The 27104-nt window shown below is 38.8% G+C and overlaps 1 protein-coding gene and 1 long non-coding RNA gene across 2 annotated transcripts in view; one reads left to right on the top strand and one right to left on the bottom strand.

Moving 5' to 3' along the window:
• Positions 1 to 583: 583 nt before the first annotated feature.
• LOC149499750 (uncharacterized) lies at positions 584 to 3716 on the bottom strand. Its single transcript, XR_016325508.1, has 2 exons — positions 3006 to 3716; positions 584 to 2829 (listed from the first exon to the last, which is right to left on the bottom strand). It is a non-coding gene; the product is annotated as an uncharacterized LOC149499750 (long non-coding RNA).
• Positions 3717 to 4043: 327 nt separating this feature from the next.
• Positions 4044 to 27104, top strand: part of Oga (O-GlcNAcase) — a 31336-nt gene continuing 8275 nt past the window's right edge. The window contains exons 1-21 of the mRNA XM_028187780.2: positions 4044 to 4499; positions 4609 to 4660; positions 5152 to 5380; positions 5568 to 5672; positions 6094 to 6256; positions 7537 to 7665; positions 8714 to 8857; positions 9497 to 9611; positions 10391 to 10476; positions 12377 to 12549; positions 13153 to 13510; positions 15335 to 15459; positions 16370 to 16458; positions 17411 to 17582; positions 18085 to 18259; positions 18861 to 18914; positions 19562 to 19749; positions 20501 to 20589; positions 21774 to 21919; positions 24620 to 24768; positions 26058 to 26247. Coding sequence (XP_028043581.2) covers positions 4433 to 4499; positions 4609 to 4660; positions 5152 to 5380; positions 5568 to 5672; positions 6094 to 6256; positions 7537 to 7665; positions 8714 to 8857; positions 9497 to 9611; positions 10391 to 10476; positions 12377 to 12549; positions 13153 to 13510; positions 15335 to 15459; positions 16370 to 16458; positions 17411 to 17582; positions 18085 to 18259; positions 18861 to 18914; positions 19562 to 19749; positions 20501 to 20589; positions 21774 to 21919; positions 24620 to 24768; positions 26058 to 26247 — 2998 coding nt within the window. The 5' untranslated portion in view covers positions 4044 to 4432. The remainder of the gene's footprint in view (positions 4500 to 4608; positions 4661 to 5151; positions 5381 to 5567; positions 5673 to 6093; positions 6257 to 7536; positions 7666 to 8713; positions 8858 to 9496; positions 9612 to 10390; positions 10477 to 12376; positions 12550 to 13152; positions 13511 to 15334; positions 15460 to 16369; positions 16459 to 17410; positions 17583 to 18084; positions 18260 to 18860; positions 18915 to 19561; positions 19750 to 20500; positions 20590 to 21773; positions 21920 to 24619; positions 24769 to 26057; positions 26248 to 27104) is intronic.

Below are 27104 nucleotides of genomic sequence, written 5' to 3'. Positions count from 1 at the left end.
AACAAACTTCTAACAGTATGGAGTTTTTTTCAAGAACTCTTTTTATCAATAAGTATTTACGTTTATGTTTTAGTAACAATTGGAAGCAATTGGATACAATGTTTTTCAGTAGGCAATTTTTTGTACTTAATTTTTTTTAGGTTTTAGACGAATGTGGCTGTTTTGGAAATTCTAACATTATTCGTGTAAAGAATCGTTGCGATGTCGTATCGTTTTTGACACTAGCAGTAACTTGACATAATTTTATACCACCATAGATTATACACTTAATATTTATACACTTAATATATTTGAGATAGATGCGCAACTCTCATTTTTATTTTTGCTTTAGTTAGAGCCCAGGACAGCAGGCGTCGCTGCTGTCGATTATTAATCTCCCTACCCCCCACCAGGTGGCTTTTTTAGTAATTTTAATATTTTTTATAATTAACTCTCTTTATGAAAAAATCTTATCGTTTAGAATCGCTGAAATTCCCGGTAGTACTTATGAAATATTAAAGAACGTTTGATTGTGTTCAGCATTCTAATCGATAAGACCTTTTCATACAGAGAGAAAACAGTTTTTTTAAATAAAAAGCTGTAATTCTCTGTAAGCTATTTAATTTCCCTATATTACAAACAATTTACTGTTAAAAGATAGTATGAACGTACAATTGTATAAAATTTCGAATAACAATAACTCCTCTAGATTAATCCTACTAGAGTACTTAATAACATTAAATCGAAAGTTATCTAAAAGTTAATTAAGTCTAGATAATCAAATCATTCAATGTCACTTAAGTCATTTGTGCGAAATATAAACATGTCAGCTTTCCATTACAAACATAGTAGACAATTTGAATTAAATTTAATAAATTTGTTTCTTAACTATAGCAGTTCTTGCTTAAAGTTGATCGTGACAGATCATGACCTTGTATGAAAATATTACATCTATAAACACTACCTATGCTTCGTCATACAATAATTGTCATTTATACTAGCATTGTAGAGATAATACACACACTAAAGTGAATACTAAATTATTCTTAGCATTCTTATAAACATTTAGAAATTTAAGAAACGATTAACCCACAATCATGTTCATAACATGTGACATTTTGTTCTGCACAAACGTTTTATTACATGATTTAAAAACAAAAAATGTTTAAAAAATGTAATGATGATTTAAAGTACTCTTAAATATTGATAGTTTGTACTTAATGACGCTTATAGTAATCTTAGACATGATTACATTAGTTATACTTTTATTCCCTATCTAAATTATTTCTATTCTGACGTTTCTGATGCTTTAGCTTTGGTAATACTAGATGAAACAAACAGCAGATTGAAAGAAAATCATCTTAAAGTTAATTACATTCATTACAAACCATTAGTTTACATTTTGTTACAAAAGAAACTGGTGTTCGTTACATGCAAATGAATTATAAACATACACATGCAAACATAAAATGTAAATTTATCTTTTAATCCAAATTAAATGTACACTAATATTACATCTAAATAATAGAAAGGGTTTCGAAAATTTTTATTGCACTCAACAGCAGACGAGCACGCAACCCGGCCCATGATAAGTGGTCACCAGTGCTTATAAACTTCAGCAGTGCCATAGGGGTTGCTGTCTATCACTTAAGTTTTAATAAATTATTAATATACTCAGTCACAAGCATATTGATTTCACATAATGAAAATGTAAGAAACATAATCATGTTTGGGCATTTTCATTTATATCTGCTCATACAGAAAACACAACTTAGCAAATATATTCCACAGTTAATCTAAATAATTGCAAATAATGCTTTTAAAGACCGTTGACTTTTGATCATTAATTAAAATCATCTTCTCGTAGAATTTACAAAAGGTTATTTACAAAAATTTATATCAGTATTTTCATATATTACTAACTTACTAATTACAACTATTCAAACGTAATACTATAACTATAAGAACTAAACAACCTATTTTAAAACAAAATTGGCATCAATTTAGTTCTTATGAACTATTTCAATTATTAATTTATCAATTATAAACATATTTGAAAAAAATTAAGTACCCTTGAGAGTTCACGTTCCTTGCTGAATCAGTTTCTCTTCTGAAACGGAGAAACAAAGTATCTTAAGTATGTAACAAATATTGAAAAAATACGACCATGAAAAATTTAGTGTTAATGTAATCTTACTTACAAATTAATATATTACATAACACGTTCTGGTTCAAATATAGTGCATCAATCTTTTCATGTTTCAGACATTTTAGTGCTCCTTATAATTTTTCCATAAAATTTTGTCATTATCAAACCTTTGTCTACAAAAATAAAAACATTATTTTATATTGGGTAGAAGGATGAACGTGGTCACAGGCCACTTGGTGTAACTTAGTTATCAAACACCAGGAAACAAAACGTGAATGCCATCATCTAACTTTGGATGTGAGATCAATTGTGCTGTATTTTATTTAAACAGGAAAGCATGACTGATTGATCATTTCAAAAAACTAGTTCGGGCCCACTTGACAATAAGCATATAATACGCTGAGTTGCAAAACATAAATACTTCCACCCACTCGAGACAATTTTATTATCTGAGGTGTGTGTGTGATAGTACGAGACTTAATACCGACTGTTTTGATCAAAACTTAACATATATGATAGCTAGGCAGCAGAAATAGGAAGGACCATTAGTTGGTGCTAATTCATTTAATTATATTATGAATAATAATTCTGTTAGCAAATAATATACCGGGAAAATAGTGTAAACTCACCGTTATCAAGGCATCCGAAATAGCATTTCATTTTCGATCTTCGAGGCATGCTGATTTTTAATAATAAACATTCTGTAAGAAATGAAAATAGTTACGCAGGCTTACGAAACGCTAACGAAGAAAAAAGTATTGGAGCCAAGTTATGTCTAAAGAGAATTCAAAACAGAGTTTCTCAATGTCTAATCGTCTAATATTCTCATAAAGCTAAAAGTTGCTCTAAATTAATACTACAACGTAAAATAACTCACACCAAGACCAAAAAAAACGATTTAAAAAATTAAATCGTTACGACATTTTGAAAACTTTTTTTTTTTTTGAGATTGTTTTACGGCCCTGGAATTTTGAAAACTTCAAAGCAGTGTTTCCACTTACGTTTTTTTTAACACATTTTACCCTAGTTTCTTTTGAATTTACCCTAAAATTTCCTAGACAACTTTCATAAATCCTTTATATAGAAAGCGTAAATAAAATACAGAAAATAAACCACAGCATATTATTTAATGTAGGTATATATAATATAAACGCCCCCAGAAGATCATAGATCTATAGGATTAGAATTTTCAAGGAAGTCGACGCATTGCTTTTATATTCTTTTGCTGCACAACCTAACACTGTTCGGTTCTAAAATTGAGCAATTGTTTGCTGGCAAAGTTGGGAACTTTCTATGAAGCAAGCCGTTCAGGGTTTCATTAGAAAGCCTGTTTCTTTTGTCAGTTTTTAAATTTGAGAACACTGAATAATCTTTCCACCTCAGTCTTTGAAGAAGGAACTGCTAGCAAAAGTGAAATGACAATTACAAGGTTTTCGTAAATGAAATTACCATGATAATCTTTCATGGTACATGAAGTACCTGTATATTACAATACAAGTAAGTTCTGGTGACATCAACGAAAATAGGTAAATAAAAATTTGGCGGATTATACTTATTGGGATTCTGGGGAATCCCTAAGAAAAAGCAGTGGCTTAATCTATGATTTACTTTACTAGAGGGTTACTGTTGAATCAAACCTTTATAGTTTTTATACACAACTCTGTTTTATTCTTTTACTTGTCAACTCGACTTAATGTCATTCTCTCTCCATAAAATAAAATGTTCATTGTTTTACTTTAATTATCGTTTATTTTAAAATTCACAACAGTTACTAGTATAGGCTTTGCTTTTTACCCCGAAATATCCTAAATCCTGGTATTTTTTAAATTGTCTTTATCATCCAAAATATCAGCTATTTTTCCCTAAAAAAGGGAGAATTCCCTAAAAGTGGAAGCACTGCTTCAAAGTACGCTACATTTTTTATTGAGTCAGAACTCATATCTGCCATCTAGTGAGTTTATTAGATCATTAATGCCTAAAAGTTACAAAAATGACGTCGCCACAGGAGTAAGATGACGCTAGTTGTATGTTATTTTCCTTTGTATGGGAGTTGCACCCCCCTGTTATACCACTACGATTTCTCTGAGAAATATCTGCTTCAGAAGCAAAGTAATTCGTAAATATCACCGCTATCTACTGACCGGTGTCTCTGAAGTTATAAAATAAGTAAAACAGTTAATATACACTGTCATAGCCAAATAGTGAATCATCAAACTCTGCGTATTTATTCTAGTTTAATATTCGAAAGCCACCTGTGTGCGGGCTAGTTGGTTTCTGCTGTATTTTTTTATTTTCACATTGAAAATGACGGAAAGTTCACCAGATGAACCGAGCACGAAGCGCAAAGACTTTATCTGCGGTGTAGTTGAAGGTAAAAGTTATATTTTAGTTAGAAAGTTTTGTGATAATATCTACTATATTTATATATAGTTATTGCCAAGTTTTTGACTGAGTGAATGAACCAAGCGTAACTTTTACAGGCTTTTACGGCCGCCCATGGACAACTGAACAAAGAAAGGACTTATTCCAAAAGTAAGCAATGTTTTCTTCCAATTATTTTTTTCTAATAGTCTAAAAATCTTCTAACACATAAGTTTCAGAGAAGTTTTCAAAGTAAACAAAAGCGCTTAGGAGAATAGTTTGAATTATCAAATGATACGCAATATTTTTTTATGATAAATAATTAATTTTCAAAGATGATTTTCATAAAAGTTTCATTTAACTTCATTTTAAATTAAGAATCCTCTCAAAACAACTGGGAAAAAGAATACTAATTTGACTAAATTGTCTTTTTAGTCATAACCATTGACAAACACAGTTGATGATTAATTGCTCCTTCTATGGTCTACAATTGAAAAAGATTCTTTGCAAGCTAATTTGTGTGCATATTTATAAAAAAAATCTTTGAACGAAGTAAAATCAGTTAAGAATTAAATGTTCTTGTAAAATATGTTTTTTTTTTATAAATTAGAAAATTGTGACACAGTTACTAATTTCTTTTTTTTTCATAAACTTATACACAGACTCAAAAAATGGGGTATGGACATGTACGTGTATGCACCGAAAGATGATTATAAACACAGAGCTTACTGGAGAGAGTTGTACACTGTAGAGGAAGCTGAACATCTCACTTCCCTTATAGCTGCAGCTAAAGCCCAAGGCATCATATTTTGCTATGCATTATCACCAGGGTTGGATATCACATATAGCAGCCAGAAGGAGATAACAACTTTGAAACGTAAATTAGAACAGGTATATTTCTTTTATTAGGATAATATAGAAGTAATTTTAATCTTATTTGCTCAAGGCTTTTCAGCCACCTGACCACATTGGATACTCTTCATATTACTCACATAAAACCTAAGAATATCAGTTCTAGTCAATTTAATTGTGATAAACAAAAATTGTAGCAATAAATTCAAACTAAAACTCAATTCAGGTTTCACAATTTGGATGCACTTGTTTTGCACTGCTATTTGATGACATTGAACCAGAAATGAGTGAGGCAGACAAACAAACGTTTCAGAGTTTTGCACATGCACAAGTAAGTATTTTAGAATATAATTTTTTATTTAAACAATTCACATTGATGTCTAAAATAACTGCAAACTCTTGTTTCTACAACAACCTGAATATATCTGTTCTATGTGTATGTAGCAAACACATTATTGGGATTACAACCTAACATGCTATCAACAGCCCGGCAATCCCGAGACTGACGTAGCATCATTGCAATATAATTACCACTAACACATACATATAAATATTAGTTGCTATGGGGATATTTGTGGTCCCTACAACATAATGAGTAACCTTGTATAATGTGAACAGTTTCATATTTCACAATATTAGAATTGCAGTGTTGATCCTTGCTTTGTGCTTTTGGAAAAATTTAAAAAGATAAAATTTCACGTGAAAATTTCGTTTAAAAAAATTGTGTTTTATTTTGAGAATTTTTTCAACAGGTATCAATTACGAATGAGATCCACCAGCATCTGGGATGCTGTCGGTTCCTACTCTGTCCCACTCAGTACTGTTCGACTCGAGCCGTTCCGACTGTCACCAGCTCAGAATACTTGAACACCCTTGGCTCTAAACTTTCTCAGCAGATTGAAATAATGTGGACAGGTTAGTTATTATAATATCAATTGATTTAGATCTGTAATATTAACAATATTCTCAAAACAATCTATGCTATGCACACCTTATACTCGTAGTAATTCTTCATAAATGGACATTCACAATTTGTTTTTTTCTGTTGCATAGAGGGTAGGTGTCTATATTTTGGGTGTTAAGTATAATACAAATTTAAACATTTCAATTGGAATGAGTTTCTCTAATAATTTAAGTAAAGATTCTGCAAATGTTTTATTTTATTTTATTATTATTATTATTTTTTTTATTGCCTCAATGTGTGGACGAGCTCACAGCCCACCTGGTGTTAAGTGGTTACTGGAACCCATAGACATCTACAACGTAAATGCGCCACACACCTTGAGATATAAGCTCTAAGGTCTTTGGTTTGGTTTCTAAGGTTTTACAACGGCTGCCCCACCCTTCAAACCGAAACGCATTACTGCTTCACGGCAGAAATAGGCGGGGTGGTGGTACTTACCCGTGCGGACTCACAAGAGGTCTTACCACCAGTAATTACGCAAATTATAATTTTGCGGGTTTGATTTTTATTACACGATGTTATTCCTTCACCGTGGAAGTCAATAGTACAGTATTAGAGGTAGATTTGCTGGTAGACGTCTTTTTTTATTTATAATGGAAATATACATTAAAGACACTGAAAATTTTCACATAAGTTATAGGAAGAAAGGATAGGAAGAAAAGCACATGTCATGAATACAAACAAAATGTATGTGTCATCTTACTTAGAAGGTGATGTTTTGTTTACAAACTTTTCCGTTCACAGACCAGACACTACATGCGAGTTTTATGACCTTTATTGAACTCAGTGTTAATGACCTTTGATGTTTTATTTTCAATTCATAACTTACGTTTATGGGATCTCTTAGTTTGAAATTCTATTGTTTAGATTCAATCAAGTGATTAGATTTTTCTTGTCTTTTTATTCCTATTGATGGTCAGACATGTTCAGAGCCCATTGTGTGTTAAGTTTTTACTGAAAAATATAGACATGAAAATGTGGATAGTGTTAATTATTTGTTCTGGCTAATTCATTTTTCAATTCAGAAATAGTATGCTATTTGTTAAAATAGACACATTTTTGGACTATGGGAATGAACTGCCTAACGGTATTTTTAAAGGGCTGTCGTCAAACAGTTGAGACAATTAATAATTTAGTTTTTAAAGTGGTCTAAACTGTTGATACTATAGCTGCTTTTCGACTTCATATACCTATTGTGAGACATCCTTTAATAGGCATCTGTTTTACGCAGGACCAAAAGTGATATCAAAAACGTTGACGACTGAGTGCATAGAAGAAATAACGCAGGTCCTTCGTCGGCCGCCCGTCATCTGGGATAACTTGCATGCCAATGACTACGATCAAAAGAGGATATTCTTAGGTAATTTATAGAAGTAATTATTATATGGCCAGTTTTTTTTTTTATTTTACCTATGCTGATAGCCTTGAGAGGCTGTTTCAGCTTCGCCTTGACGTGTAGGTGGGATCATGGGGCTCAAACTGGCAGTGTTGCTAACACTGGCCCTAGCAAGAGTAGTGCATCGCAGAATCTACCACCGGATCGGAAACCGCGCCCATCTGAGAAGAAACTCAGTGGACTGTGTCTATGGGTTAATGGCCGGTACTGATTACACTAGATCACCCAGTTCTGATCTGATTGTAGGTTGATGTATGTGTTGGGGTATGTCTATTTCCTGTTTATCTGTCTATCTATCAGTCCACAGACGTCCACTGTTGGACATATGCCTCCCCCAAGCTTTGCCACAACAATGTCTGCATATTTCGTGTACACATATTTAGTCTTAAAAGCATAATAATATATGCTCGACGTTCTACTATCTATGATGAAAATTCTAGTTGACTTATTTTTTTAATTGTAAACAGTTGTCACGTTTTTCAAAGCAGAATATATGAGTAGTTCGGGAGATAAATTGATAAATACCTTCTGGGTTTGAAGAATATATCATATCATTTGATTTTTGATGAAATGATTGCTAGAGATTCAAAGGGCTATCCAGCTTCACCAGGGCGATGGACAATTGCTCGAATTAAGTTTTTTTTTATTTATTGCTTATGTAGGTGGACGTGCTCACAGTCCACCTGGTGTTAAGTGGTTACTGGAGCCCATAGACAACGTAAATGCGCCACCCACCTTGAGATATAAGTTCTAAGGTCTCAGTATATTATGTAGTTACAACGGCTGCCCCGCCTTTCAAACCGAAACGCATCACTGCTTCACGGCAGAAATAGGCAGGGTGGTGGTACCTTCCCGCGCGGACTCACAAGAGCTTCTATCACCAGTAAACCAAACCAAATACCAGTTTTGGCCCCCGCCGACTATTCTTCGATCGCCTATCGAAGAATCTACCACCGGACAGGGTGTCGTATAGCCCGGCTTGCACAGCATCAGTGATGAGCGTCATCCACAGGTCCGTACTGTGGGCGCTCCCCGGAGCTGATCCCGCTGCTGCGGGGCGTGCTGACCAACCCGAACTGCGAGTACAACGCCAACATGGTGCCCGTGCGCACGCTCGCGCACTGGGCCGCCTGCAGTCTGGACGCGCCCGCCGCCAGTGAGTCTACGGCTATTTTAGGGCTGTCACTATCTTGTTTCTGACGTTTTGAATACTTTTCGTGTTGAATAAATCGTAAATGTAGTTTTAATTATGTCCGTGATTTGCGTAACCCGAAGTCAACACTAGACAGTTTATACTCTAGATCAGAGAGAGGTTCCCAAACTTATTTTGTCTACTGCCCACTTTGGGATTAAATTATTTTTTAGTGCCCCCATTTTTATACTTACTTAATAACCACTATAGCGAGAGCTAAGGCGGTGTTTAAGAGTCTCCTAGATGAAATTACAAATCGCCTCCCAAGTCTCTACACAACGCCCCCATTTTCTTTCTGTATTTTTTTTTATTGCTTAGATGATTATTATTATTGCTTAGATTTCTGGGTCTCTTACCGCCCCCCTTTAAGCCTACAGCGCCCACATGGGGGCGTTATCGCTCACTTTGAGAAAGGCTGCTCTAGATAAACATGTGTATCTGTTAAAATAAATACAATAGAATTCACGTTACAAATTCGTGTAAAAATAGACCTGCTAGTCGAGTTGACGCACTGGAGAGTGACCCTTTTATTACTGAGTGACTTTTTATTATCGAAGCAATCAAAAGGAGACTATTAAGTTTGATTCAGGTTTCTGTTTGCAGTGGAAGCGGTCTCGTGGGACATAAAGCTGGAGAGGGAGAGCGAGCAGGGCGTCTGCGAGGACGAGAGCCCGCTGCCGCTCGGCCGCCACGTCTACCACCCTCGCCAGGCGCTGCGGTGAGACGAGCCACTGGTCTGCTGATCAACTTCACTCAATCTTCCCTCTATTGCTATCCCCCAAAAATTTTATTATCTCTTATATGGGTGGATGGTGGTAACGAGTGCACAAGAAGCGAAGTGATGACCACGATCACCCTGCCAAGAGTGACGACTGAGAAGAAGATGGGTGGACGGCCCAACTGGTGTCAAGCGGTTACCGACGCCCATAGATATTAACAACGTAAATGCCGCTACCCACCTTGAGACATGAGTTCTAAGGTCTTTGTACCCCACTCTTCAAACCGAAACGCTTTACGGAAAAAATAGGTAGGATGGAGGTACGAATTTAGGTCCGGACTCACAACACGTCCCACCACTAATAATGGCGCATTAGGAGTGCTCTGTACTAAATTCGTTTCTATTCCCGCAGAGGGACTTTTTGGCGGGAACTCGAGGAGTGAAGTTGTGTGATTTATTTATTTTGTCTATTTAGTGTTTCATCAGGTTTCAATGTGTTATAACGGTGATTTATTAACTGTTTAATATCTGTGAAATTGCACAAATGTGGGAAAATGAAACAAAGCCGCTGGACGTAGCTTCTCGGGATTCTCCAAAAAGCCCACTGAAAAAGTCTCAGTAGTAAATAACCACCATTTTACTGAGATTATATTTCATCTCATATCATCTTAGTTGATTAATGTCTTCATTTCGTTTCACTCCTTAATTATAATTTTTCATAAAAATAAGGATATAAATTAAAATAAAACTTAAAAACGCTTAAATCAATCTTCCGGCAGACAAGCAATAAACGAGTGGCTGCCTGAGTTCTCTATACCCAAGACGGCCCAGGGACCTGTCGTGAAGCCGCAAACTCCGACCATAGGTGAGCGACACCGGATAACTAACGTCAGACTCTAAATAGCTGGAGCCTCTGGGTCTGCGGAGGGACTTCGGTTCCCTCTGTATTTTGTACCGTATGTTCCATGGGGAGTGCTCTGAGGAATTGTTCGAGATGATACCGGCATCTCGTTTTTACCATCGCACCGCCCGCCACCGGAGTAGAGTTCATCCATACTACCTGGAGCCACTGCGGTCGTCTACAGTGCGTTTCCAGAGATCTTATTTGCCACGTACCATCCGGCTATGGAATGAGCTCCCCTCCACGGTGTTTCCCGAGCGCTATGACATGTCCTTCTTCAAACGAGGCTTATGGAGAGTATTAAGCGGTAGGCAGCGGCTTGGCTCTGCCCCTGGCATTGCTGAAGTCCATGGGCGACGGTAACCACTCACCATCAGGTGGGCCGTATGCCCGTCTGCCTACAAAGGCAATAAAAAAATAAATTAAAAAAAATAGGAATACCAAACTTGCTGCGAGAGGACAAAACATAATAAATATATATATCTATACTCTATACTAATATATAAATCTATTTTTTTTACGGATGTTCCGTTATAACTACTGAACCATGCATCCGATTGACTTGAAACTTGGTATCCATGTAGAAAATACATGTACTTAATGGATAGGCTAATATTTATACGAGTGTTGGACTCCCTACACCAGTTGCGGGGGCGTTAATGATGAGAATCTTTGTGGGGGTGAGAAATAATAATGTTAATTTTAAATGCCCAGCGAAGCGGACAGGTACGGCTGGCTATTTTGAGAATAAAAATCAATAAACTGTCCTACAAATGTATAAATACTAGATGATGATCTTGTTGTGTCTTTAAAGCGTTTAGTTGCCCTCAATTAAGAAAAATAGTATTATTATTCGCCAATAGATGTCGGGAAGAGTTGATTATTGAAAACACGAATAAAACAACATTTTCTGAAAATAAATCGTAGCTAGATCGATTTATCGCCCTCGAAATCCCCTGTATACTAAATGTCATGAAAAACTTAATGAATGACTTAATAAATGAAAAACTTAATAAACTTCATGAAAATCGTTGGAGCCGTTTCCGAGATTCAGATTATAGATATATTAATATACAAGAATTGCTCGTTTAAGAGGTATAAGGAATATCCCGCCACGCCAGCATAAATGACATCATCCGTCGGGCCCTTGTCAGTGCCGGCGTGCCAGCCATTTTAGAACCGAATAGTTTGGTGCGAGGCGATGGTAAGAGACCAGACGGTATGTCGATAATTCCCTGGAAGATGGGTCGGTCGCTCGTTTGGGATGCGACTTGCGTAGATACCATGGCACCGACACATCTTCCTGGGACTAATTCTAACGCTGGCAGCGCTGCTTCAACGGCTGAAGGCCTCAAACGACGGAAATATGAAAATCTCTCTAAAGATTTCATTTTTGTTCCGTTTGGGGTGGAAACTTTGGGCCCTTGGGGCCCATCTGCTAAAAGCTTTTTTAAGGACCTTAAAAAAAAACTTTTCGAGGCCTCGGGAGACCAGAAGGCCGGTACGTATTTTGCACAAAGAATTAGCATTGCTATCCAGCGTGGAAATGCTGCCAGCCTTCTGGGAACTCTGCCAACTGGCGGTGAGCTAACGCAGATTTTCTATTTATAAGTAGCTTTACCTAAATAATTATTATTTTTATTCATGTATATATTTTAACGTATATAAGTTTATATGTCAGTCTCTGGTACCCATAACACAGGGAATCCTAAATTGAGGCAGGATGACTGTGCGTGATTCGTTCCCGGTTATTTATTTATTTATTTATGTGCATTCAATTATGTCTGAGAGAGAGCGTATATTTATTTATTGAACACAAAAAGATAATATAAGTAAGGTTACATACTAACACGTAACGTTGCAGTGCCCCCGGTGCCGATAATCCCGATCCTGCCGTCGGTGAACACGTGCATGTCGCTGGTGACGGCCACCAGCAGCACGTGCAGCACCACCACCGCCGAGCTGGCGCCCGCCATCCCCACGCTGTCCACCACCCACCTGCAGGCGCTCACCGACCGCCCCATCCTCGCCACCACGGTACGTGCGCGCTGCTGCTGCACTGGGGAACGCCAGCCGCGGGGAGGCACGCCGCCTATTTCTGCCGTGAAGCCAATAACTCGGTCCGGTTTGTAGTATGGGGGAGCCATTCTACTATATAATAGAGACTTGTAAGTCAGGTCTCTAAGTGTGTAACGGCCTTTACGACGTTGATGCCAGTCCCCCCCGAATCCGCACCCTTCTATATGGTGCTTTGAGGTTCATCAAGCACCGGTCACTGTTACGGCGAACAGTTCGACAAGTGACTTAACCCGTCTCCTCAGTTGGTCGCGGTTCCGATCCGGTGGTAGATTCAGCGAAGCACGGCCATTGTTAGCAATTACCTCTGGTTAAGCGCTGGAGCTCACCCACCAGCCCGCGCGTACCTGCAATATCCCCTTAGGCTACCAGTGAATAGACAGGAAAATAAAAATTATTTATACTGAACATTTACTATTTTTGTGCTACCACTACCCCACAGAATTGTATGAAATCACTTCTAATGAGATATTGTAAGACTATATAAATAATACAATAGAAACTGGTTCCTTAATCCTCAAACAGATGCAATTAAATCAACATAACCTTCTGATTTGTTTGTAGGTATCGCCGATCGAGAACTTCAACCCCGTGGCAAATCCGGTGATGAATTCCTTAGTGTCTCCCACTAAAGTGATCCTTAACGAATCTATACCCAACCCTATCATCCCCATCGCGAGTTCTAATATATCCTTGCCCTCAGAAATACCGGTTTCCACATTACCGGTACCGATCCTAGGTTTGAAATCTCTGGACGATACCATCAAAATACCAAGTGTGAGTGAAGCAGTATTGAACCCTAGTGTTGTGGAAAGTGACAGTTTTGCGGAAGAAAATAAAAAGGAAGAAGAGGATAATATAGTTGTGGACGACGTGGAACCCTCCATAGAGGTTCAGCAGAATGGGGATATGAGCGTCGGAGGTCAGTCTATTTTTACAATTATATTTAAAACTAGCGGCCCGCTCCGGCTCCGGTCGGGTCTTTAACAAAAATTACAACGATATTTGACGTTGTTTTATTTTTTTAAATAAAAGAACACTTATTGCGGCATAACTATAATAGTTAGAAATATGCTGTTGTGACACTTTTTGTAAATAATAACGTGTTCTACAAAGTCGTAGTACATTATTTTATTCTATCACCAATAGTTTTCGTAGGGCACGCGATGTAACGAATATTTTAGGTAATTTTGTTACACCTTGGGTAACGTTATTGGAATTTTAGTTAGGATCCCTAATTATTTTCAAAAAAGATTATAGCCTATGTCACTCGGGAATAGTGTAGTTTCCAAACAGTAAAAGAATTTTTCAAATCGGTTCAGTAGTTTCGGAGCCTATTCAATACAAACAAACAAACAAATCTTTCCTCTTTATAATATTAGTATAGATTTATGAAGACCGGTTCACCGTCTGAAGGAGTAGTGTTTATAATAAATACTAATTTTGTAAAACCACTTGACCTGGTACTGTCATAAGAACCTTAACTGACTTCCCAGTAACTATAAATTTTCAGCTCTTAAATGATTTTGAAATGTATATCACTAACAATTGAATGCATACATTCATTTATTTATCTATACTAGTGGTCCATGGTAGTCAAAATTCGACTATAATTAAATGAAATTATAAGTTTGATTTATTATGATTGTATTGTCAAAGACTATTATACTTCTATAATCACAGATTTCGCCAAGACTACACTTAAGACAAATATTATAATAAAAGCAAACAATATTTAATCTATTCTCAATATGACCACAGACTTTAAGCAGTAAGAAAAGTTTGACAATAAACAAATAGTATGCATACGTCTGTGTCAAATACATGGTGGTATGTATAATGTTTTTTTTTATTGATTTAATGTATGTACATATTTTTAAGTATAATTAAAAAAAAATTAACATTCTGCACTCCTCTATATTCTCTATAAGTGTGGAAAATTTCATACTCCTCCGTCTGCACAATTTTTGTAAAAAGGGGTACAAAGTTTTTGCTTCATGTATTAATATATAGATAAATGAATAAATGTGGCCCAACTATTGATCTGATTGTGCTGATACTTTGTACATTTGTTGTCGAACCTCCAGGAATGTTTCCACCGCAGTGCCATCAGCGTGCGACAGGTGGCGCTTGAGCTCATGTAAATAGCGTCAGTCAGAGCTCACCAGGCCTCATTAATCCATTAACTAACACCATAGTTAATACACATAATATTTGAGAAACACTATCAAAGACATTGTATCAGTTACAGTCTTACAAATCAAAGTACCTAAGTTCTCATTGGATATGCTCACAAGATTATATGTCCAGTTGCCACTGATGTGCTACTGTATGTACTGTACTGTCATGAAGCAACCATGCATTCCAAGCTTAAGTGTTCAAAGGATAATTTATTTCAAGAGGAATAGAAACTTTAAGTTTGTGTCTAAATAAGTGACAATGAATCGGTCTCTATGAGATTCATTAACTTGTTAACACCATGTGAGCTCAGAACTCTTTTTTTTTTTATTGCTTAGATGGATGGACGAGCTCACAGCCCCTAGTGTTAAGCAGTTACTGGAGCCCATAGACATTTACAAAGTAAATGCGCCATCCACCTTGAGATATAAGTTCTAAGGTCCCTTCAAGCCGAAACGCATTACTGCTTCACGGCAGAAATAGGCGGGGTGGTGATACCTATCCGTGCGGACTCGAATGAGGTCCTACGACCAGTATATACATAACAAACACAATTTGCTTCATTCAGATACCCCGCAAACCTTGAGTCCTACCCGTGCAGTTCCCGAGCCGGGCATCGAACCCCTAGACGTGGACCCGCCCTCGAACACCGGCACCGATCCTGATGTAGTCATGACCGATGGTCTAAGCGAGGTAAACCATTATGATATATAAATTTTAATCTTTCAATTCGTTAAAGTTTTACTATAAGATCTAAATTATAAGCTTAAATAGTTAAAGAGTAAGCTGTTCAAATTTAAATCGGTTTAAAACAACACAAATGATGGTTCTAATGAATATAATAAATTGTGTTATTGATTAAATTGGGACTAAATAACCCTTCTGTGGTAGTGAACCATCTGAAGTATCCTAATGTTTTGTGCTGTTCTTTCCAGGGTGATCACTATGCTATTAACCCACTGAGTTTCTCTCAGGATTTCTCGCAGGATCTCCTCAGTGGGTCGCGATTCCGATCCGGTGATAGATTCAGCGAAGCACTGCTCTTGCTAGGGCTAGTGTTAGCAAACTCTCTCAGGTTGAGTCCGTGAGCTCACCTATCCGGGCGTAACTGGAATAGCCCCTTAGGCTACCAACAATTAGGTAGAAAAAATAAACTGTTATAGCTTGGAATGGTCACCCTCACTCATCATCTGATCTTGGACATTGTGCTCAACGTCCGCAGACCATCTCCATCATGAACCTATTGTTGCCTCTAAAAAGCTATATACTTCATCAAAGTATTTTTTGAAGTGAAACTTATTTAGAATCGTTGTGATTTCAAACTCGATGTAACGAAAAAATAAGTCCATAGAGACACAAACACATAAATGTATGGGATTCAGCCGGCGAGAGAATGAGATAGACCACATTATACGTGAAGTTAAAATATCAATTCACAGAGGGCGCTACCTCATACTATAAATGATGATTTAAAATGACAACATTTTACATATACTTAGACATTTAGGATAATTGTATTTTAATTTTTGAAGGTTTCACTTCTACAACGTGTGAATTGCATACACATGTTTTTTTTTTGTTATTGTTTAATTGTTATATACAGAACGGTTCAATGCAAGTCGAGGCCAGCAACAGTCCACTCAGCTCCGACATGATGGTGGAGCCGCCTGACACGACTGAAAATACTGATGAGTAAGTCACTCACCTCTATATTGGATTTATTCAAATATACTTAGTGCTTAGGATACTCTGTGGTTTTATCTTAAATTTATGTTTAGTTAAAAAAAATACTTAAATTCATTGTTCTAAATAATATTCTCTGTAGAAAGATTTAAATACATCTGTTCAAGTGTATAAGTTTGTTATTAATTTAATCATATCTCTCAAAATTCCGTACTTTATCGCAGATAGGTTTTGTTCAACAAACATTGAAATTTGCTGCTAGACTGAGACTGCTATTTGTCATATGGCAAGGCGTGACGTCACGTATGTTTGTGATTAAAACGGTAAAAATAGTTTTAGTCGTGCCTACGACATGCGAAACCGTAGACAATACTATACATACCACTTGGTGTTAAGTGATTACCGGAGCCCATAGACATCTACAACGTAAATGCCGTCACCCAACTTGAGATATAAGTTCTAAGGTTTCAGTATAATTACAACGGCTGCCCCGCCCTTCAAACCGAAACGCATTACTGCTTCACGGCAGAAATAGGCGAGGTGGTGGTACCTACCCGCGCGGACTCATAAGATGTAAATAGCTTAACCTTAAATAATAGCTTAAAGTCTAAGACTGATGCATTTAAAAAAAGAGTGCGTGTACTTATGTACGCGCGTAAGAAGCTATACTTTATTTTTATTAAATTTATTTCTTTTTTTTAATATTAAATAATTAATAATAAATATTTAACGTTAAAAAATGAATGCTAATAACCCTTTTTTTACGAGTGTACATGCGCGCAAGTTCACCTGCGGCTATATTCAGACTCGCCAAGCTACGTCGGTCGCATTGTAATGAGCGATTTAGTGGGCAACTTCATTTCTGTTAATTTTGTGTCACGGTGCGCGCGCATTGTAAAATTCACTCTCATCAATTTTTCATAACGCGTCTAAAGAAGTATAACTTCAATATCGTCTCTAGGCCGGAAGATAACGAAGATCTAACTGCTGAGGACTTGCTGCTACTGTGCGAAGCCTTCTATCTACCCTTCGAGCACGGCGCGAGAGCTCTTCGGATGCTGCACGACTTCCACTGGCTGACCAGCCACGCCGCCACCACGCTGCGAGCCAACCGGTCCAGCGCTGCCCCTGAGGTAAGACACCTTGCTACACACTCTGTGTGGTCCCATCACACATCATTAATCCGTATCATTTCACTTTTCGGACAACGGACATGATTTTCACCTTTTTACAAATATTTGGCTGTATGATGTACGTTCCCTGTGTGCCGTTTTTGTCGCGCGTTAAAATGGCAGTCACCTTTTTTTGACAGTATTTTAGTAGCTCGACTTATACCGATCTATGTAACATAATCAAATAATATAATTTCTATCAACTTCAAAGCGTATATTTTACTTTAAATTTTTAACACGCATTAAGGAAAATTGTCAATACAATAATTTAATCACGTTGGCCTAATGTCGTAACTAGGGTCGCTAGGATAAAAAAAAAACATATAAGTAAAAGCACCAAAATTCTAGTTCAATTTTCTATATTAGTGTTCTACTTATATTTTTCACCAGAAAGAAAGACAGTCATATTTTTTTGTATTACAAATCCTGGATCGAAATTCCTTAAGATGTCGTGTATGTGCAGACGAGCGAGTGGACCCGTCGGCGGGCGCGGTTCTCGTTCTGGGCGGGGCGCAGCCGCCGGGTGCTCCGGCGCGCGGGCCGGGCCGCCAACCGGGACCTGCACTCCGAGCTGCAGCCCTACCTGTGGGAGCTGTGCGCCGTGCTCGCGCTGCTCGACGCCTTCCTCAAGTGGTTAGGTACGTTCGCTCGCAAGTACTATCGCGCATACAAGTGCAATCGCGCACACAAGGGGAAAACGCTAATCTATACTAATATATTATAAATCTAGAGTGGTTTTTACGGATGTTCCGTAATAACTACTGAACCATGCATCCTATTGACTTGAAACTTGGTATCCATGTAGAAAATACATGTACTTAATGGATAAGCTAATATTTATATGAGTGTTAGACTCCTTAATAATAATGACTATAAATAATAATGTTAATTTTAAATGCCCAGCGAAGCGGGCGAGTACGGTTAATTATTTACACCAAATTAATTAACACTACCTTTTCTTTTTTCTCCACCTTATCCCACTAGGTGGAGTCGGCACAGCTAATTTTTCTCTTCCGTTCTCTTCTATCAGCCGTCATCTCAACACTGACTACTCCCTCTCTCTCTCTCTCTCTAGTTCACTAAACTAACTCGTAATTATTAACTCCGGTTCTCGGCGAATCGTAGGCGTAATAAAAGTGAGATTATCAAACCTTAAAAAAATCGGTTTTGATTGCGTAAAGATTTTAAGTGTTTTTTTGTTTCTGAAAATTTTAAGAACTTTTGTTATTCTCTGTACAGAACTAGGGAAGTTTCCTCCGAACATTACGAACAACATCCAAGGGAGCTACACATGTGAGTTTGAAAATTTATATCATTTACCAAATCGAATTACTCTACAGTAAATATAAATGATCATCTACAAATAGATATTTGTTTTAACTCACTAAATGGACGAATTACCTCCCGGCCCACAACGTAAGTAAGTAATGAGGTTTGTGGAGAGTACTTAACGGCAGCGGCTTGGCTCTGACCCTGGCATTGCTGAAGTCCATAGGCGACGGTAACCACTCACTATCAGGTGGGGCGTATGCTCGTCTGCCTACAAGAGCAATAACAAAACAAAAGTGCCTAACCCTGAGACCTGAAATCCAAATCGTAATTGTATTTTAAAAGTACCGTCAAACTGGAACACATGAATGCTTCTTGGCAGCACTAGGCGACTAGTGCGACCGCGGTGCACAGCTAATCGATTAATTATTCTGTTTTCAATTTGTATGACTACTGCATGAATCGATACTGTAATCGATATTTATAACGTTAGATAGTGAAGTATCAAATTTGATCAATCGAATTCGTTTTGGATAAGCCACTTAGCTTAAATATATCTTATTAGATGTAGGAAGCTATTGATGGCTTTAAAATAACGCGAAACAAAACTGAAAAAAAGAACATCTGTGACTCATACTAGATTGTATAGGCTTTTTTTCTTTTTGCGACAGGGTTCTCGAAGGGTTGGCGGGAAGCGTTCGAGAGTGGCGCCCAGGAGCCCTGGGTGTTCCGCGGCGGCGTCGTGGCGGACCTGCGGCGCCTGCTGCCCGTGGACTGCGGCGACGTGCTGCGGTCGCCGCCGCGGGCCCCGGACCTGCCGCTCGCGCCGCGCCCCTACCGACCTGCCGACGAACTCGAGGTATCACGAACGTACCGATGAGGCTGTACGCGTCGTATGCCTTAGCCATCTGTAACTATACTTGAGACCTTAGAACTTATATCTCAAGGTGGGTGGCGCATTTACATTGTAGATGTCTATGGGCTCCAGTAACCACTTAACACCAGGTGGGCTGCGAGCTCGTCCACCCATCTAAGCAATAAATATAATATAATAAATAAATAAATAAAAAAAGCCGATCGCCATATTGAAAAAAAAAGTAGAAACCTAAACGCTTGATTACTTTTCAGCAGAATATGTCAGGATATCAGTAGGCTCATGTCCTTAACACAACAATAATAGATTCATAGGTGATTCATACCGTAACTCTTATTTGACAGTTACAATAGAAGCTTCCGAATCGCGCTATCAATAACTTTAACAGTATTTGGACACACGTTAGTATATAATTAATAGTAACTAGCTGACCCGGCAGACTTCGTAGTGCCTCAATCGATAAATAAAAGACCTAAACTTTTGTATAAAATAAACTTAAAACAAACAAAAGGAATCCGTCCGACGGGGGACACATCAAAGGAAAAAAAAAGTTACCTTTTAAACTTTCTCTGGACTTCGACAAATAATTCAAGACCAAAATTAGCCAAATCGGTCCAGCCGTTCTCGAGTTTTAGCGAGACTAACGAACAGCAATTCGTTTTTATATATATAGATTTATAATTAATAGCCTAACGGTACTTACTCGCTAAAATGATATCGTCGTTTCTCCACACAGATATACGAGATCTACAACAAGACGTGTCGTGAAGGTGACGTCAGCAGCGACATGTTCCCCAGCGATCTCCAGTCGCTGCCCACGGACCGGTAAAGCTTCACACTCATTGAACCGACTCATCATTCCGGGCTGTTCAAAAAAAACATCAAAACTAATCCTTTTTATCCGTGTTATAAATGAAACGCAAGCATTAGTACAGTGACGTCACTATACATAAAACAGCATAAAAGAGCGAAGAAATTTGCGTAATTACTGGTAGTAGGACCTCTTATGAGTCCGCGCGAGTAGGTACCACCGCCCCGCCTATTTCTGCCGTGAAGCAGTAATGCGTTTCGGTTTGAAGGGCGGGGCAGCCGTTGTAACTATACCGAGACCTTAGAACTCATATTTTTTTATTTATTTCTTAGATGGGTGGACGAGCTCACAGCCCACTTGGTGTTAAGTGGTTACTGGAGCCCACAGACATCCACAACGTAAATGCGCCAACCACATTGAGATATAAGTTCTAAGGTTCTAAGGTATAGTTACAACGAATGCCCCACCCTTCAAACCGAAATGCATTACTGCTTCACGGCAGAAATAGGCAGGGTGGTTGTACCTAAAAAAAAAATGGGTGGTTATACCCACCCGTGTGAAGTCACAAGAGGTCCTACCGCCAGTAATTACGCATATTTTCTTCGCCCTTTTATGCTCTTTGATGTATAGTGACGTCATCGTACTAATGCTTGCTTCAGATATCTCAAGGTGGGTGGCGTCATCTACGTTGTAGATGTCTATGTGTTCCTGTAACCACTGAACACCAGGTGGGCTGTGAGCTCGTTCACTCATCTAAGCAATAAAAAAACGAAACAACACGTATGTACATATGTAGTTAATAGGCTGTGGACTCCATCGTTGTCTCAGGATTATTAGTCTCTTAGTTATAAGTCCGGTCATCGTTCTCGTCGAACCCGTCGGTTGCGACGAAGGGCTCGGCGAGTAAACTGACCCACAGACACAGCGCTCTGAGTTTCTCGCCGGATCTTCTCAGTGGGTCGCGTTTCCGATCCGGTGGTAGATTCTGCGAAGCACTGCTCTTGCTAGGGTCAGTGTCAGCAACGCCTCCTGGTTTGAGCCCCGAGAGCTAACGTACACGTTAGGGCTACCCTGACATAGCCCCTCAAGGCTATCAGCTTAGATAGAAAAAAAGTTATAAGCTATTAATATCTGATGGTATTTTATCACATACAACGATAGAACGTTAAATTAATCTAGATTATTTTAACATCTTCAGGTTAATAGCACCATTCCTTCATCTGTCGCCCGATTTGTGTATGGTATTGGAGGACGACGGCTCGTTCACGCATTCCGATGCGACGACGCCGGACTCTGAACCTTCGGACCCTGATAATAAGGATATGCCGTCGTCGAAAATGAACGGTAAGTTCGAATCGTTTTGGCCTCAAGTGATTGTATCGCAACTTTGAGATATCATTTTAAGTTACAAAGCCGTTAGATTGAAGAAAATTAAATGAATTGAAGGCCGTGAGATCGTTCACCTATCTATGCAATATATATATATAAAAATGAATTGCCGTTCGTTAGTCTCGCTAAAACTCGAGAACGGCTGGACCGATTTGGCTAATTTCGGTCTTTAATTATTTGTGTTAGTCCAGAGAAGGTTTAAAAGGTAGAAAAATATGAAAATGCTCGGAATTAAACAAAAATAACAATTTTGTTTTTCCTTTCATGTGTCCCCCTTTTGTTTGTTTTAAGTTTATTTTATACAAAACTTTACGTCTTTTGATTTATCGATTGGGGCACTACGAAATCTGCCGGGTCAGCTAGTAAATAAATAAAAACGGTGCGCGTGCAACTTGGTGTACGTGAATGAAGTGAAACTTATTTGATGGTGATTAATGATTCTATTTGATTCGATGGTTTTCTTCGCTTTTCATCCTTAAATCAGGTTGCTCTTGTAATAGAGAATGCAGCTGTGTGTAAGAGATGCGACATCTTCAAAATTTATCTAATATATAAAATTCTCGTGTCACGGTGTGCGTGATTGAACTCCTCCGAAACGGCTCAACCGATTTTCGTGAATCTTAGCATGCATATCGGCCAGGGTGGAGAATCAAACAACATCTATTTTTCATCCCCCTAAATGTTAAGGGTGGTCCGGTCCATCCCCAAAATTTTTTATTTATTTTTTAGACAAAATTTTTTGTTTTTATTTTTTTATGATACAGCATACAAAAATACATACAACCCTAAATTTTCACTCCTCTACGATCAACCCTTATTTTTTATTTTTTTATTTTGTCATGACTTAAAATAAAAAAATTCATATTACTCTCAATTTTCACTCATCAACCCCTATTTTTCCATCCCGATTTTTATTTTTTTTATTCTATGCACAGATAATAAGGTTGCAAGATGGCAATCAAATATTATAATAATTGTAGTACGATAAATTCTTATTCAGAGTTTATAATTTCAAGTTCCTTTAATTATGATTTTTTTTTAAATTAACTTTGATCTCCCGCCTTCGCCGCGCCGGTCGACTACTGATCAACTATCAATCAATCGGTTATCCCCGCCAGGTGTCACCACTCATTCAGGAAACATCACGTAGTAGGGATGAGGACGAAGCCGGTCTCCTGTCTTACTCACTATACATTTTTCAGCCATGTCTTTTTGGTTTTATTTGTGTGTCAATAGTATGTTCAGTAGGTCTGAGAATCGGCTACTATCTATTTTTCATACCCCTAAGTGATAAGGGTTGTCCAACCCTAACATAATTTTTTTTATTTTTTGAACAAATTTTTTTCGTTATAATGAGGTAGTGGTTGATTGAGGTTTTTTTTCTACACAAGAATTTCCCTAGAAATCTTATTTAAGGCAACACAACGTTTGCCGGGTCAGCTAGTATTAGATATATTTTAAATTATTGATAGAAAAAAATATATATATATCTATACTGTATACTAATATTATAAAGAGGAAAGATTTGTTTGTTTGTTGGTTTCGAATAGGCTCCGAAACTACTGGACCGATTTGAAAAATTATTTTTCATTAGAAGCCGACATTGTCCCTGATGAACATAGGCTACTTCTTTTTTTTTTTTTTTTATTTTTTTTTGTTTGTTTCATGTGTGTTTTAATGTTTCCGAAGCGAAGCGAGGGCGGGTCGCTAGTATTATATATTTTGAAATACTTCATTAAAACATTGGCCGCTACTCGTTGCTAATGCTGGCTTTAGCTTATAACAGCATATACTACGCGTATGCGTTCGAGTGCCACGCATTCACTCTCGTCCTGTCTCTTTCTATTCCCCCTCCCCGGGAGCGTTAAACGTTTAACGCAACCTTGTTGGAAGTCGCATTAGAAGTTTCACTTCAAAAAAAAATAACAAAGTGTTGTAAATATACATTTCCGTAGTGTCACGTTATAAAACAACAGCCGTCTGGTGTATTGGTAAGTGACATGGTCACTACACAAGGGGGTCGCGGGTTCGAATCCCGCCAAGGGCGTATATTTGTATGATAAATATAAAATGTATTTTCCAGGGTTATGGATGTATATTACATATATGTATGTGAATGATAAAAATCTTACGTTTATTTCCGTTATCTGGTACCTGTAACACAAGTTCTTTACGAACTTAGCACGGGACCAGTTAACCCGGCGTGATTGTTAGTAAATATTTATTATTATTTTTATATTATTATTAAGACATAATATTTTTTTTATTGCCCTTGTAGGCAGACGAGCATACGGCCCACCTGATGGTGAGTGGTTACCGTCGCCCATAGACTTCAGCAATGCTAGGGGCAGAGCCAAGCCGCTGCCTACCGCTTAATACTCTCCACAAGCCTCGTTTGAAGAAGGACATGTGATAGCGCTCGGGAAACACCGTGGAGGGGAGCTCATTCCATAGCCGGATGGTACGTGGCAAAAAATATCTCTGGAAACGCACTGTAGACGACCGCAGTGGCTCCAGGTAGTATGGATGAACTCTACTCCGATGGCGGGCGGTGCGATGGTAAAAACGAGATGACGGTATCATCTCGAACAATTCCTCAGAGCACTCCCCAAACTCCCCACTCCCTAATAATAAAAAGAGGAATGTTTTGAGCAGGTGTTCGAAAGGAGGTGGTGGGGTTCGCGTGCGCCGCGCTCGACAGCAAGGAGTTCTACCGGCTGCAGGATATAGCCTGGATACCGGAGCTGTGCGAGAAGTACCCGCTGTCCCTACTCGACAGGACCGACCTCAGCGAAGCCGCTAAAGTTAGTACCTTTCATACTGTTAATATTGTTACGCGCTCCGGTCATCGTTCCCGTCGAACCCGTCGCTTGCGTAACAATATGGATTAGTGTAGATCCACAGAAAGTCGTATTTCTAAATTTAATAATGGCGGGATATTTAGCTTTAGAAAATTTATTTAGTTTTAGAAAGTACATCATTGTCGGATAGTGAAATAAAAAAGCTAGATGTGGCTTCTTTTAGAAAGTGCATTTGAGTTTCAAGTTAATGCAATTTAACGAAAGGCTCTTCGTATTGAAGATGATTGATATAACTATGCTAGGCTAAAAAGTCTTCGGGGGCCGGAGGCGGGAATACCCCCGTGCGTCCCGGCCCCTGTAGGTAGCGGCCTCCCCCCGGTGAAGGTCAAGGGGCGACCTGAGGGGGTAGAGGCCGCGCGGCGCGCTACCAGCACTCTAGCGCGCTGCCGTGGAATAATAAAGCGACTGGTTGGCGGTGTAAGAGTACAGGGGAGTCGTTTAGTGGGTGGGCCCTAAAATCGTTGGGCCCGCGGTCTGCTCACAACACCATGCAGATCGTTGAATCTCACATACCTCGCGCATCCCTTTTGCGCGGGCACCTCGTAGGAGGTTCGGCCACCTACCCGAAAAAAAAAAAGTGTGTGTGTCCGCTCCGACGCACGACTGGAGTTTACTGGATATAAAAAATTAAACGAAACAATACGAGAAATAGTTCTATATTACGACAACACGATACACAACAGATTATTAACAAATTAACGAGACACAAAACAAACGACTAACAAATATATGAAAATACAATAATGAGAGAAACGCGCGATCAGTACGAGGCTTTGTGGCGGACTGCCGGCGCAGCAGCCCGGTGTCACCTGCGATAACGCGGCCGCGCGTTGGCTCCTGATTGGCGCGCGCACGCATCACGCAATCAGGAGCCAATCAGGCGCATAAAGCATTTCGTGTGACATGCTAGGCGCATAACGCATTTCGTGTGACATGCTAGTACGATTTTGGTCCCCATAATTTTCATACCCCGGGCCTATATATGTAAATCGATTCTAAAGGAGTAAACTCCAAAAAAAGGCTAAAAAGTCTTGTAATCTAAGGCCGTAATAAAAAAATGTCTGCTTATATTTTTTTTTATGTCCGGTTATTTTATGTTGGAATTCGTTTCTCGTTTTAGTATTCAGTAAAACACCAATTTTTTTTTTATCAAATATTAAACTGGCTGTAAGTGACGTTGTCTACGTGGGGTCACTGTACAGTTCTGTTGTACAAGTGTGTTCGTCGCCCAGGAGTACATCCGCGAGCTGCACGGCGGCGCGGCGGGCGGCGCGGCGGGCGGCGCGGGGGAGGCGGCGGAGGCGGCGGAGACGGCGCGTCGGGGCGCGGCGGCGGAGGTGCGGTGCGGCGCGGTGCCGGCGGCGGACTCGCTGGCGCCCGCGCGCATGCTCACGTGTCTGCTGGCGGCGCTCCGGGCCAGCGGTACGCATGCGCTTCTATATTCAACAACTGACGCTTGTTGCATACCCGATCCTGTAGACCGAATGGTAAACAGTCGACGTCGCCCAAAACACGTCATTACGAATCCTCCCGATCCATTAACGGTGCTTTTAGGCACCACAAGCACCGGTCACGCAAGCAAGGGCTCGACGAGCGAATTAACCTACATAATCAGCCCACTGAGTTTCTCGCCGGATCTTCTCAATGGGTCGCGTTTCCGATCCGGTGGTAGATTCTGTGAAGCACTGCTCTTGCTAGGGCCAGTGTTAGCAACACTCCGGTTTGAGCCCCGTGAGCTCACTTACTAGTTAAGGCTACGCTGAAATAGCCTCTCAAGGCTATCAACTTAGGTAGGAAAAAAAGGCACTTGTTTCAATCGACTTGTTTTGGCGGGAACGCGAGGAGCGAAGTTGTGTGATTTGTTTTATTTTGTCTATTTAGTGTTTCTTCAGGTTTAAATGTGTAATAACGGTGGTTTATTAACTGTTTAATATCTATGAAAGTGCACAAATGTGGGATCCCCAAAAAAGTCCACTAAAAATTTTCACTAAATGACCACCATTTTACTGAGATTATATTTCATCCCATATCATCTCATTTCACTTCGTTTTCGTTTAATTTCATTTCATGCCATGTTTCGTATTAAGCAACTTAATTTCATTTCATAATAACATTTTCCACATAAAAAAATTTACATCAAAATTAAAATAAGACTTGACGTAAAGGTCTTAGTTACCAGGTCCTAAAATCCCTTAAAATAAAAATAAAACTTTTTTCAATCGGTCTAGATCGATTCATTCGCGAAGCAGCTCCTCCTGAGTTGCAGTCTTCTTTGGAAG

The sequence above is a fragment of the Bombyx mandarina genome, chromosome 26 (genome assembly GCF_030267445.1).
Source record: "Bombyx mandarina strain Sakado chromosome 26, ASM3026744v2".
Lineage (NCBI taxonomy): Eukaryota > Metazoa > Arthropoda > Insecta > Lepidoptera > Bombycidae > Bombyx > Bombyx mandarina.
Note: the sequence above shows the minus strand (reverse complement) of the source record. Positions and strands in the feature narration are given on the sequence as shown.